A 15709-nucleotide genomic window follows, 5' to 3' on the forward strand; every position below is an offset into this window, starting at 1 on the left:
AAAAAAAATACATAAGATTTATAGTTCCATTAATAATTTTCCATGAAAAAAGATAGAGGAGGAGGAAAAGAGCAAAAAACATTCTTTATGTGTTTTTATTATTTTTATTTTTTTCTTTTCATGGATAGAAAACACATTTTAGTGAATCTGGACTTTTTCTTTGGATTTGCTTATCCACACTTTTGTGTTTGCAATTCAAGGGGCTTACTTAGAGTATCCACGTTTTGTTATATAAGATAAACATATGAACGAACCAAAAGGAATATGGACTTCTATTCACATTGCCAAACATTTACTTTATCCATTTGTTATCCACACATATGATTGGGAAAAAAAAAAAAGAGTTTATAACTATTTAGTACCTAACTTTCGCTTTTTTTAAATGGTTTAACTTTGTTTCTCACCTATTCGCACCCACGAAGTTTTTCAATTCAATTTCAATTTATTTAGTACATCTATTAATTTTCCATCAAATTCCGTTCAATTTCACTAACGACATTAGCACTATTCACACAACATTATCCACGTTAGTACTATTCACACAACACTATTCTCTTGAACAGTGTTTTCACTATTCACATAAATAGTGTTTTCTTAAAAATTCAGATTTTGATAAGCAAAAAACACTATTCACATGAACAATTTTTTTTGTACTCAATCTTAAAAATTAATTCTTTAATGAAAAATAATTTTAAAAAACACTATTCACGTTAACGGTGTTGTTACTATTCATGTGAACAAGTGTGTGTGTGTGTGTGTGTGTGTGTTTTTTTTTTTTTTTTGTAATAATCTTAAAAATTATATTATTACACCATTACTAAAAAAAAAAAAAAAAACACTGTTCGTGTGAATAGTAAAAACACTGTTCACATGAATAATTTTTTTATTATTTTTATTAAAGAATTAATTTTTAAGATTGTTTAAATATTCTTTTAAAAAACAATGTTCACGTGAATAGAGTTTTTATTGTTTACATGAATAATGCTAACGCCATTAGTGAAATTGGACGAAATTGGATGGAAAATTAACTGAGGTGAAACAAATTAAAACTTCGTGGTACGAATAGGCGAGAAACAAAGTTCGGGTACCATTTAGAAAAAAATGTGAAAGTTTGTGGTACTAAATAGTCATTAACTAAAAAAAAAAAAAAAAAAAGTAAACTACTCATAAAATAAGTAATAGTGTACACCCTAAACAAATAAAATTGTATTGTATGCACTATATATATGAGCATAATAAATAAAGTTGGATCAATTTGGGGTGTCATCCACTGTGGGATTTAGACATTTAGTCATAGTTAAGGATTTCAAAAACCATATGCCACAATAATTACGACATATTCTAATTAAATTTATGAATTTTATAATTTCCAATTTTAGCAGAATAACGAGATTCAGTTAAAACGGACGTTGGCTTAAATAAATTATATAAATATTGATTTAGTTAAAGTGGAAGTTGGGCTTAAATAAATTATATATCAAACCAAACCAAAACAAATTATATATAGAAAATTAAATTATACAAAAAATAACATCACAAAATATATAATAGCAAATGAAAGAAAAAAAAACAACCAATAATGACAATATTTTAATAAATATATATAATACTGCATGAAACTATCGTCAAATAACAATTAATGAGAAACATAATTAAAACTAGATGCAAATGCATCGAACTAACCTCAAATAATATTTATCGAAAAATCGGAAATTGGATGCACTTGCAAGCATTAAACTAATCTTAAAAATTAATTAATGGACAATCGGAATATTGATACAACTGCATTAAACTAAACTCAAATAATAATTAACGAAAAATCAAAACTTGGATGCAAATACATCGAATTAACACAAAAAAATAATTGTCGGGAAATCAGAAACTGGATGCAAATGCATTAAACTAACCTTCAGAGATTAAATTAACGAAAAATCGGAAACTGGATGCAGCTGTATTGAATTAACCTAAAAAATTAACTATAAATTGGAAACAAAATGCAAATTCGTGAAACTAATATTTAAAAATAATTAGCGGGAAATCGGAAACCGGATGCAACTACACTGAACTAATTTCAAAAAATAAATTGGATGTAAATGCATTGAACTAACCTAAAAAAATAATTAACGAAAAATCGAAAACTAGATGCAAATTCATTGAACTAACCTTAAACAATAATTAATGATAAATCATAAACTAGATGCAAATGCAACCTTATCAAATATTAAACGAGAAATCAGAAATTGGATGCAAACATATTAAACTAATCTCAAAAAATGATCAACGGAAAATCGAAAACTAGATGCAAATGCATTGAACTGAGCTCGAAGAACAATTAGTAGGAAATTGGAAATTGGATGCAAATGCATTAAACTAACTGCAAAGAATAATTAACAAGAAATCGAAACTGGATGCAACTGCATTGAACTAACCTCCAAAAATAAATAACAGAAAATCAGGAACTGGATGCAAATGCATTAAACTAACCTCAAAATATAGTTGTGTTATATGTTGTGGGAATGTCTCGATAAGTATAGTTTTGTATTTAAAACAGTGTTTATCTTATCTTTTTTCGTATAATTGGGAACACTTTGCTATTCAAGTAGCTTCAATATGAACTTCGTCTTATTAGACAATCTCACAAAACTTCTATTGTTAAACAACAAATGAAGTTGAAGGGTTTTATCAATGGTGAGTTTTTTTTTTTATTAGAGAGTACGTGGAGTTTTCATATTCTAAAAAATTTGGATGAGCGATCAATATAATATTTGTATATAATAGCAATGTATATATAGTTGCATATATTTTTCAAAATAATTAATATGACAGGACCCGTTCGTAGATAATCTTTGAAGATCCCATATAGTGAGTAAAGTATAATTTAAAGAATAATTAACGGAAAATCGAAAACTAGATAATCTTTGATGATCCCATATAGTAAATCAAGCATAATTTATTTTTATGTCATGTTTGCAAGGACACTACAGATGGATAAGTATAAAGATGGTATTACACACCACATTGGATAATTAAAAGGAAATCGAAAATTGGATTCAAATACATTGAACTGAGCTCAAAGAGTAATTAACGGGAAATCAAAAACTTTATGCAAATGCAATAAACTAAACTCAAAAATTAATTAACTAGAAATCGGAAACTTGATACAACTGCATTAAACTAACGTCAGATAATAACTAACAGGAAATTAGAAATTGGATGCAAATCTTTGAAAAATATTAAACGGGAAATCAAAAACGGTATACAAAAATGCATCAAACAAACCTCAAATAATAATTAATGGTGAATCATAAATTGGATGCAAATGTATTCAACTAATCTCAAAATATAATTAACAGAAAATCAAAACCAAATACAACTGCATTGAACTAACCACATAGAATAATTGACGAGAAATCAAAAACTAGATGCAAATGCATTGAAATAACCTAAAAGAATAGTTAACGGGAAATCAGAAACCGGATGAAATTGCATCGAACTAATCTCAAAGCATAAATAATCAAAAATCATAAACTAGATGCAAATGTATTGAACTAACCTCAAAGAGTTATTAATGAGAAATCAGAAACTGGATACAAATGCAATGAACTAATCTAAAGACTAATTAATGAATATAGAAACATAAAAAAATGGATGCAAGTGCACTGAACTAACCTCAATGAATAATTAACGGAAAATCATAAAATTTATGCAACTGCATTGAACAAACCTCAAAAAATAATTAATGGGAAATTGAAAACTTGCTGCAAATGCATTAAACTAACCTCAAAACACAATTAATGGAAAATCAGAAATTGGATGCAACTGCATTGAACTAACCTCAAATAATAATTAACGAAAAATTGGAAACTGGATGCAACTGCATTAAACAAAAATTATAGATTAACTAGCAGGCCGAGAAATCAGAAATTGGATGTAATATCCTTGATGAATATTTAACAAAAAATCAAAAATTTGATGCAAATGCATTGAAATAACCTCAAATAATAGTTAATTGGAAATCGGAAACCGGATGTAACTACATCAAACTACCCTCAAAGCATAAATAACTGGAAATTGGGAGTTAGATGCGAACTAACCTCGAAAAATAATTAACGAAAAATCAGAAAATGGATGCAAATGTATTAAACTAACCTCAAAGAGTAATTAACATGAAATTGGAACCTTGATGCAAATGCAATTAACTAATCTCAAAGAGTAATTAACAAAACATTGAAAACTAGATGGAACTGCACTGAATTAACCTTAATGAATAACTAACGAGAAATCGTAAATTTGGTGCAACTACACTGAACTAACCTCAAAGAATAATTAGCGGGAAATCAGAAACTTGATACAATTACATTGAATTAACCTCAAAGAATAATTAATGTGAAATCGGAAACTAGATCCGACTACATTGAACTAGCCTAAAATAATAATTAACGTAAAATCGAAAACTTGATGCAAATGCATTAAACTAACCTCGAAACATAGTTGTATTATATATAGAGGGAATATAATATCTCGACAAGTATAGTTTTGCATTTTAAGTAGTGTTTATTATAATTATTTTATTATGATTGGGAATGCCTTGCTATTTAAGTTGTTTCAATATCATCTTCGCCACATTAGGCATTCTCACAAAATTTCAATCAAACTTATATTATTAAACATAACAACAAAAATAAATCGATGGGTTTTACCAAGGTTTGGTGTTTTCTTTTTATAGAGAGTGGTGCAAGAAATTTGAACAAGTGATTAATATAATTTCCATATCTCATAGCTATGAATAGTTGTTAATATTTTTTAAAATAATTTAATATAACGACCCCTGTTCGTAAGACGGGTTCGAAAGCTAGTATATATTATAGCTATACCCTCTTGGCTCTATTTTCAAGGCTTCATAGAGTCTCCAATTTATTATAAACTCTAATACTAATTAAGAAAAAAAATATCCAAATCCTTATATATATATTATAGCTATACCCTCACCAATCTATTTTTTGGAGCACTCACAGAGACTCCAATTTTTTCTAAACTCTATTACTAATTACGAACAAGTAGGATATAAATAAAGAACCAATCCCATATAGAGTTTCACAGAGTCTTCAACTTTTCCATTGCTAAAAACAATAGTTTTAGCCAAAAACGATTTTCCTAAAACTCTTACGCCACAAGGAATAATTTTCACACTAATCTTAGGTGAAATTTAACATAACAAATTTCTTTCTAGAAAATGACAATGAAACTATGAAATAACAAATGAAAAAATAAATTGAGTTGCTTGAACATTTACTTTATGCATTTGTTAACCACACATGTAAAAGAAAAAAAAAAAAAAAAAAAAAGGTAAACTAAGTATAAAATAAATAACAGTACAGGTGTGCACCCAAAACAAATAAAATTGTATTGTATGCACTATATATATGAGCCTAACAAATAAAGTTGGATCAATTTGATGTGTCATCCATTGTGGGATTTAAACATTTAGTCATAGTTAAAGATTTCAAAAATTACAATTCCAACAACAATAATTACGAAATATTTCAATTAAATTTATGAATTTTATAATTTCCAATTTTAGTGGAATAACGAGATTCAATTAAAGTGGACGTTGGCTTAAATAAATTATATAACTATTGATTAGTTAAAGTGGACGTTGGGATTAAATAAATTATATACCAAACCAAACCAAAATAAATTACATGTGGAAAACTAAATTATACAAAAAAATAACATCACAAAATATATAATAGAAAATGGAAAAAAAAATAACGACAAACCAATAATGATAAATATTTTAAAATATATATAATATTGTATGAAACTAACATCAAATAACAATTAACATGAAACAGAAAACTAGATGCAAATGCATCGAACTAACCTAAAATATTATTTAACGGAAAATTGGAAATTGGATGCACATGCAAGTATTAAACTAATCTTAAAAATAATTAATGGATAATCGGAATATGGATACAACTGTATTAAACTAACCTCAAAGAATAATTAACGGGAAATCAAAATTTGGATGTAAATACATCAAACTAACATTAAGAAATAATTGTCAGGGAATCAGAAACTGGATGCAAATACATTGAACTAACCCTCAGAGATTAAATTAATGAAAAATCGGAAAATAGATACAACTGTATTGAACTAACCTAAACAAAATTAACTATAAATTGGAAATAGGATGCAAATGCGTGAAACTAATCTTAAAAAATAATTAATGGGAAATTGGAAACCGGATGCAACTACACTGAACTAATTTCAAAAAATAAATTGGATGCAAATGCATTTAATTAACCTCAAGAAATAATTAACGGCAAATCAGAAACTGGATACAAATTCATTGAATTAACCTCAAACAATAATTAACGGGAAATTAGAAACTAGATGCAAATACAATCTCATCAAATAATAAACGAGAAATCGAAAACTGGATGCAAATGTATTAAACTAATCTCAAAAATAATTAATAGGAAATCGGAACTGGATGCAAATGCATTGAACTGGCCTCAAAGAACAATTAACATAAAGTTGGAAATTGGATGCAAATGCATTGAACTAACTGCAAAAATAATTAACAAGAAATCAAAAACTGGATGCAACTGCATTGAACTAACCTCAAAAAATAAATAACAAAAAATCAGAAATTGGATGTAAATGCATTGAACTAACCTCAAAATATAGTTGTGTTATATGTTGTGGGAATATCTCGATAAGTATATATAATTTTGCATTTAAAATGATGTTTATCTTTTTTTTCTTATGATTGGGAACACCTTGCTATTCGAGTAGCTTCAATATGAACTTCGTCTTATTATACAATCTCACAAAACTTTAATCAAACTTTTATTAATATTATTAAATAACAAAATGAAGTTGAAAAGTTTTATCAATGACGAGTTATTTTTTTTAGAGAGTACGTGGGGTTTTCATGTTATAAGAAATTTGGATGAGTGATCAATACAATATTTGTATATAATAGTTATGCATATATAGTTGCATATAGTTTTCAGAATAATTAATGTGACAGGACCCGTTCATAGATAATCTTTGAAGATCTCACATGGTGAGTCAGGTATAATTTAAAGAATAATTAATTAACGAGAAATCGGGAACTGGATAATCTTTGATGATCCCATATAGTAAATCAAACCTAATTTTTTTTTTATGTCATGTTTGCAAAGACACTACAGATGGATCAATAGAAAGTTGGTATTACACACCACATTAGATAATTAAAAGAAAATTGAAAACTGGATTCAAATACATTGAACTGAGCTCAAAGAGTAATTAACGGAAAATTAGAAACTTTATGCAAATACAATAAACTAAACTCAAGAAGTAATTAACTAAAAATCGGAACTGGCTCCAATTGCATTAAACTAACGTCAGAGAATAACTAACGAGAACTAACGAGAAATTAGAAATTGGATGCAAATCCTTGAAAAATATTTAACGGAAAATCGAAAATGGTATGCAAAAATGCATCAAACAAACCTCAAATAATAATTAACAGGGAATCGGAAACTGGATGTAAATGCATTGAACTAACCTCAAAAAATAATTAACATAAAATCAAAAACTGAATGCAACTGCATTGAACTAACCTCATAGAATAATTGGCAGGAAATCAGAAACTAGATACAAATACATTGAAATAACCTCAAAGAATAGTTAACGGGAAATCAGAAACCGGATAAAATTGTATCGAACTAACCTCAAAGCATAAATAATAATAAATCATAAACTAGATGCAGATGTATTTAACTAACATCAAAGAGTTATTAATGAAAAATCAGAAACTGGATGCAAATGCAATAAACTAATCTATAAACTAATTAACGAAATATCGAAAAATGGATGCAACTGCACTAAACTAATCTCAATGAATAATTAATGGAAAATCATAAATTTGATACAACTGCATTGAACAAATAAACCTCAAAAATAAATTAATGGGAAATCGAAAACTTGCTGCAAATGTATTAAACTAACCTCAAAAAACAATTAACGGAAAATCGGAAATTGGATGCAACTGCATTAAACTAATATCAAAGAATAATTAATGGAAAATCGAAAACTTGATACAATATCCTTGATGAATATTTAACGAAAAATCGGGAACTGGATGCAAATGCATATATTGAAATAACCTCAAAGAATAGTTAACTGGAAATCGAAAACCGGATGTAACTGCATCGAACTACCCTCAAAGCATAAATAACCAAAAATTGGAAGCTAGATGCGAACTAACCTTGAGAAATAATTAACGGGAAATCAGAAATTGGGGTGCATATGTATTGAACTAACCTCAAAGAGTAATTAACGGAAAATTGAAACCTAGATGCAAATGCAATTAACTAATCTTAAATAGTAATTAACGAAATATTGAAAACTAGATGCAACTGCACCGAATTAACCTTAATGAATAATTAATGGAAAATCAGAAACTTGATACAACTACATTGAATTAACCTCAAAGAATAATTAATAGGAAATTATAAACTAAATGCAACTACATTGAACTAGCATTAAAGAATAATTAACGTAAAATCATAAACTTGATGCAAATGCATTGAACTAATCATGAAATATAGTTGTATTATATGTAGGGAGAATATAATGTCTCGACAAGTATAGTTTTACATTTTAAGTAGTGTTTATTATAATTCTTTTATTATGATTGAGAATATCTTGCTATTCAAGTAATTTTAATATAATCTTCGCCACATTGAACATTCTCACAAAATTTCAATCAAACTTCTATTATTAAATAACCTAACAACAAAAATAAGTTGATGAGTTTTATCAAGGTTTGGTGTTTTTTTTTATAGAGAGTGGCGGAAGAAAATTGAATGAGTGATTAATATAATTTATATATCTCATAGTTGTGCATAGTTGTTAATATTTTTTAGAATAATTTAATATAACGACAACCGTTTGTAGGACGGGTTCGAAAGCTAGTTGTGTAATTGATGTACGCAACAAAAAAACCCCCATTGTGCACACTAATTAATATACAATGTCAATTCTTAGATTGAAAATCAGTCTCTTAAAAACATATGTAAAATTAAACTAACACTTTAGAGCTTATTGGTCATTAACTCATTATGGCAGTGAGAGCTGAGCGCCCGAAACACAATCTTTTTCATCATAAAAATAAAAATAAAAAAAGGACACACAATCTACATATTTCTGATTTGCACATGTTTGTCATCCTAAGTACGGAAAAATGTCTAAGCATATTTAGGTATCGTACTTAACAGTGATTGAGATTTGTAGGTACACGGCGCTCACGCGGTGGAGAAAGAGAGCTTCTTATACACAAAAGAAGGATGAGAGATTCTATTTTCTATCTTCAATAAAAGGAAAATCACCATAGTCACCCACTCCCAAAAGTCATGGTTGGAGTAGTGGAGGTCATTTCGTCATGTTTAAAGTTCAGTATCAATCTTGGAAGAAAACGTTTGTAGGGTCCTTGATTTTGCATGCAAGCGGATTCAAGTGGTATATTTGTGGAATTTTCCTATTATGTACGTTTTCCCTGCTTGATTCACTACCTCACTTTAATAATTAGGATTTAGGACCACTTCCACTATTTTTATTCTCATTATTATGTGTTTAAATAACCGCCACAATTCAGACATGGCGTCTTCTTTGGGCTCATATAGCACTATTGGAACAACCTTCATGAAGATTTTGAGAGGGAATTCTGAAGCTGTTGGGATTGAGACAACTATCAAGGACAAGTTCAAATCAATCACATACTTGTCTGGAAAAGTTAATATAAATCTTCGACAACTGTACATGAATTTATTTCTTCAGTTTAATCAAATAATGGGTATGTCCAACTCAGAAGAAAAATTGGATGCCGTATACTGGCTTATGGCTATATCATCTTGGAAATTGTGATCAGGACATGATATTTCACAACCTGAATTTTTAAACAATTACAAAGTAAATATTTGAAATATAAATATATCAAACATCGCTATGTTCAATTGTCTAAAAACCTAGACTATGACGGGGTGGATACAACACATACCAAAACTGAAAACCCACATAATAAAGAACTAACTTAACAACAATAATCTCCAAAATTTCTCTCCCTTTCACTTTATTAAAAGACTATCTTCCATCCAAAAATCATCAATATAAAACTCTAAAAATAATAGGTCTTCAACATCGTATTCTCATGTCATATGGATATAAACTACGTTATTACATACTTCCAAAAAGATCAGACCTAATAAAATAACCTCCTGGACTGCTCCAGACACAAATCCAAATCAAACGTCGAAGTTCCACTGCCTTCTACCTATGTTCCCAAGATTACACCCACGTTGGCAAAACAAAACAAACATGGGTCAGTAAAATGAAATTTGCTGGTATGAGTAGACTAATCACATAAAACAATATCATACTTTAATTATCCAAACAATCACTTTATATTTTCCCATAACTTAATTATTTTCAGCTTGGAAAACAAGTAGTTCTGTCATTTCAACCGACATAGTTTCTTCCCAAGCAAGACTTCCATTCTATTAACTCATTATCATAACTCGTTTTAATAACTAGATAGCTGAATTAAAACTTACTGATATCCACTTCTGGATAAGGGTAGGACCGCATTCATACACAAAATATTATTAAGTCCTACCCTCCTGCAAAAGAAAGTTAGAAATTTTATATAACACATGTAGATATCTTATAGATATTCAAATGTAAGCCCAAACACACTCGCATAATCACATCAACAGTTCTCTTATCCATTAATTAATTTCTTTTATTATACACCTACCTTTTAGTATATACGTACCTTAAGTCATTTCCGCCACATTCAATGAATATCCAGTTATAATGCTAACGGGCCATTTATGACACATTCAATAAATGCCCACTTAACATATGACATCATCAGTCATAAAACTCATTTCCAAAACTTGAGGCGTGGAGAGTTCAAAAAGGGTGCGGTAAATTTGTTTACGCATTATTGAATTTTATTGCATATATTATTTCAGAAAACGGACGAGTAATTTGTTTATCGTATTATTGTTTATGCGTTATTAATTAGATTGATGTCTAAGTGTCATAGCGTCATATATCATAAAAGCTGAAATATCACATAATAGTTAACGCATTACGCATTATATATAAGGTCTTAGCCTAAAGACAAGTATGCTAATAGCCCTAGACCTATCCTAATAGACCTAATGTTAGTCAAGTCAAAAGTCAAATTGGATCAACTGGTCAAAGTTAACCCTAGTCAAAGTCAAAGTCAACCTGCCAAGGGTCAACAACAGTCAACTAGCCAAGTCAACCAGTCCCAAACTCTTCTAACCCAAAAGCCCAAAGTCTAAAACTAAAATCCAAATTGAAATTTCAAAAAATAAAACATTCAAGCCCACGTTTTTAGTTCGGCCCAAGCCCAAACCAAAACTAAAATTGCACTGTTCATCTTCCTCCTCACAGCGCCTCTCCCACCAGTCAACCACCACCAGCCTCCACTAATCAACCACTAGTCCGCCACCCTCACTCCAGCGGTTTGGTTACTTGCGAAAACCCCTAAATAACCATACCAACAAATCGCGATTTCTAAAACTTGCTAGGTCATCTCTTCCACCGATCTTCCTCCACTGCAGAGCTCACCAGACCACCACTGACCTCCCAACAGTTCGGTTTCGCTCCCTAGCAAAACCCAAACCCAATAATACAACAAAATCTAACCAAACAAAGGTTCAATCCACCCCAAACTCAGGACGGTTTGATTTATGTTTGAACACCATTAATGGCTGTTCAAAGCTTCACAGCACTACCACTCTCAAACAATCACCTCGACGTTCACCATGCACAGTTCAACCATAACCCAAAAACAAAACAACGCAGTTCGGTCAAGACAAAATTTGCTAACACGCCAACACTCCAACAAAGAATCAACAATTCTACTGATACTGAGGACCTTGACAATATATACTAATACTACAATGGTTAGTTTAATTAATCAGATTCGAAATCTTTTATCACTAAAGTTTTTATATGGTTTTCAAGACAGAGTATAAAAGATAACAATATGCAAAGATGGTTTGAGAATAACAAAACAAGACAAGAGTATAAAACTTGTATTTTTTAAAACTTTGTGTTTTACAAAATCTAGTATAGTGTAATAGGTTGTACACCTTACCTATTTTATTTTATCTAAAATCCAATAGTTTAGTAAAAGGTAAAATATCTACTCACCGAGAAACTGAGAACTTATTTGTTTTCCAGATATTTTGTCAACAAGAGCAAATAATTATATTATCATTTTAAAGGAAGAAACTTCTCTTTTCCTACTATATGTGAAACTCTCTTAAATATTTCTCAGCCCAAAAGTGATTTGTGTTTTACAAACTCTAAATGATTTTTCGAAAAGGGTTTTTCTGTTTTTAAAAACCCCCAAAATAGAAAAGAATAAACCTTCGTCTCTTATTTCTACTAATACTTATACTATTTTATTTTATTTATTATCTATTATCCCTTATTATTAGTATTTGTATTATACTAAGAAAAATAAAAGAAAAGATGAGGTGTTATATGAGCCCGACCAACTCCTCGTGCCTAAGAGATCTAATCCGCCCCGCCCAAGTTCCTGACCTACCAGAAGCCAACATTTCGAGTCCCGTTTTATTGTCTCGATTTGAATCTCGAAGCACAATATCAACGGTTGTAACTGTTTTGGAACAGCAAAACTCAGTTTATTGTTAGCGGAACAGCATGACAACTTATGGGCCTAACGGGGTGAACAGTTTACCAAAGAGGGTGTCCCCTATCTGATTTTAGCCCAAGAGCAATAAGTCAAAGTTAAATTAAAACGCCGTTCACAAGCTGAAACCCAGCGACACGCTAAAAGCCAAAAGAAAAGTAAGCACAGTGAAACCTTGATGCAAATAAGTATTCAAGTACAAGTTTCTAAAAAGACAAAGAAGGCTTCTGACTCGTGTCTTTCATGCATGATGCATGTATGACTCTGAAACGCATACATCGACCCACCATTCATGCACGCAAAGATAAAAAGCAGGCAATGATAACGACGAAAAGTCCCTCCTCCTCACTCCATTTCCCAAAGAGATCGAGCAAAAAAGAGGAAGAAGCTAAAAAACTCAAAAGAGAAGAACAGAAACAAACAGCTTCTCTTCTCTCTTCACTATGAGATCTCCTTTCACTACACCCCAAGGCCAAAATCAATTACCACACCCAAAACCAACAAACACCCTTTTCCAAAACACCAATAACCACACCGCTCAGTTTCTGTACGAACCCACTTCAGTTCTGGACCTTCGTCGAAGTCCAAGCCCAGTTCTCGGTAACAACAATTCAGACTCCGTCAATAATTTCACTGCAATTTCCGGCATATCAGACGACACTTCTCTTCCTTGGGACGACCACGTGGCACTTCCACAACCACCTCATCATCTCCATCCTCAAAACTTCCTCTCCGAAGATTGGGACTCCATGATGTTAAATTTATCAGAAAAAGACGATTCTACCCCTCTTCATTTCAATCCACCACCACCACTGCCACCACCTTTTCTCTTAAACGAAAATTTCAACAATTTCAGTACCGAAACTTTCCAAAATCTGGAACTGGAATTCGATTGTTCACAACTAGACCAATTAATCCGAGCTGCAACGTTTGTCGAATCCAATGATTTACATTCCGCGCAGGTGATATTGTCGCGGCTCAATCAACACTTACATTGCCCATTTGGTAAACCACTTCAACGTGCTTGTTTTTACTTCAAAGAAGCTCTTCAATTTTTCCTTACTCATGAAAGCAGGGACAATAATTATCACCACCACCACCTTTCGCCTTTACAAGTAGTCCAAAAGATCAAATCATATAAATCCTTTTCTGAAATCTCTCCAATAACTATGTTCGCGAGTTTCACGGCAAATCAAGCCCTTCTTGAAGCTTTAGATGGGACTTTATATATTCATGTAGTGGATTTTGAGATTGGTATTGGTGGACAGTGGGCTTCTTTCATGCAAGAGATTGCGAATAAAGCGAAATCAAGAAACGTTCTTGCGTCGTCTCTTCGTATTACTGCGGTAGTGCCTGAAGAATCGAGTATGGAAGCTGGGTTGATTAGAGAGAATCTTCAACAATTTGCGCAAGAAGTTGGAATTCAGTTTCAGCTTGAGTTTATTATGTTTAACTCGTTTGATGATCTGATGTTTAACTCGATTAGGTTTGTTAATGGTGAGAGTATAGCTGTAAATCTGTCGCCTGCGATCTTCCGGTGTCTTAAAACATCGGAATCTATCGCGGGGTTTCTTCGTTTTCTACGAAGAATTTCGCCTAGGATAACTGTTTTTATTGATGGTGAAGGGTGTAGGGAAAGCAGAGGTACTTCGTTTAGGAAGAATTTCATTAATGGACTTGAATTCTATTCGACTTTGTTTGAAGCGCTTGATGCTGCAAACAATGGGGATGTTGAATTGGTTAGAAGAATTGAGAGGTTTCTTCTAAAACCAAAGATTTTTGCTAATGTTTCTTCAGCCGGAAATTGTATTTTGCCATGGAGAGAGCTGTTTTCAAGTGTTGGAATGATCCCGGTTCAATTCAGTGAGTTTACTGATTCACAGGCTGAGTGGCTGGTTAGAAGAGCTCAAGTTAGAGGCTTCCACGTGGAGAAACGACATGGCTCGATGTTGCTTTGTTGGCATGAGAGAGAATTGGTCTCCACGTCAGCTTGGAGGTGTTGAGGAAGAGAGTTGTTAAACTTTGCTTTCTCTCCAATCTCTTTTATGTTTGGTGCTTTGTATTTCGGGGATTTTCTAATTAAGAAAAAAGGGGAAAAAAAATTGTGGGGGGTGCTATATTGGTGTTTTTGTTTAGTAGATGTCGTTTTTTTAATGGTGGTTTAGATTAGTTTGTCTTGTTTCCAACCAACATGTTTGAGCAACTAAATACCTAACGTGTTGTGGAATCTCAATTCTCATGTGCACCAGTGCATGTAGTTATCCTTTCAATCTAACAAGAAATGAAGGGGTGTGTGGAACTGTGGATCTTAATCTTCTGTTCGTTGTTAGTACTTTTAGTTTCATTTTGAATTTTTGGAGCATGTAGGTGATTACAAACATGAGATGTGGTGAACTTCTTTGAAATTGCTCAGTTTCTCTTAAACAGTTAAACGGAATAGGATGTCCTGTTTATTTCCGAAGAATGCAACTTGTTTTTTGGCTTTCTAGCTTTCGTTTTCATTAGTATTTAACTTTCTTTGCTAATGTCATTGGTATTTAACTTCATACACTGCAATTGTTTAGAAGTTAAAGTAGTACTACTTTTTGTACGTAAGTCTTAAGAGAGTGACTGGTTAGGCAGAACCGCAGAATCCAGCAAAATGAATAATATCCAATGATATAGATATGTGAGTACTCTAGATATATATTGTATTTCAAATTTTGTATGCAATATTTGCAATATTTGAAAAAATAATAATAAAATAATATATATATATATATATATATATATATATATATATATATATATATATATATATATATATATATATATATATATATATATATATTATAATCGGTTTGGCTAGGGTGACATCCTAACTGTGCCATCCTTATTGTACATCTTATCAAAAAATGCATTTTAACAATGAATTATTGTATGATTTTTTGTAGATATAATCTACTCTTCATGGAT

General features: G+C 30.9%; 1 protein-coding gene across 1 annotated transcript; it reads left to right on the forward strand.

Moving 5' to 3' along the window:
• The first annotated feature begins 12934 nt into the window (after positions 1–12934).
• Positions 12935–15066, forward strand: HAM4 (GRAS family transcription factor). The gene has a single exon (XM_086606427.1). It carries the CDS (start codon positions 13198–13200, stop codon positions 14755–14757), a length of 1560 nt encoding a protein of 519 aa, XP_086462553.1. The 5' UTR covers positions 12935–13197; the 3' UTR covers positions 14758–15066.
• The last annotated feature ends 643 nt before the right edge of the window (positions 15067–15709 follow it).

Source organism: Coptis chinensis, chromosome 4 (genome assembly GCF_015680905.1).
Source record: "Coptis chinensis isolate HL-2020 chromosome 4, ASM1568090v1, whole genome shotgun sequence".
NCBI classification, from domain to species: Eukaryota; Viridiplantae; Streptophyta; class Magnoliopsida; order Ranunculales; family Ranunculaceae; genus Coptis; species Coptis chinensis.

Bases quoted from the DNA above. Each gene is read 5' to 3' on its own strand.
- HAM4 (XM_086606427.1), top strand. From the start codon at position 13,198: ATGAGATCTCCTTTCACTACACCCCAAGGCCAAAATCAATTACCACAC.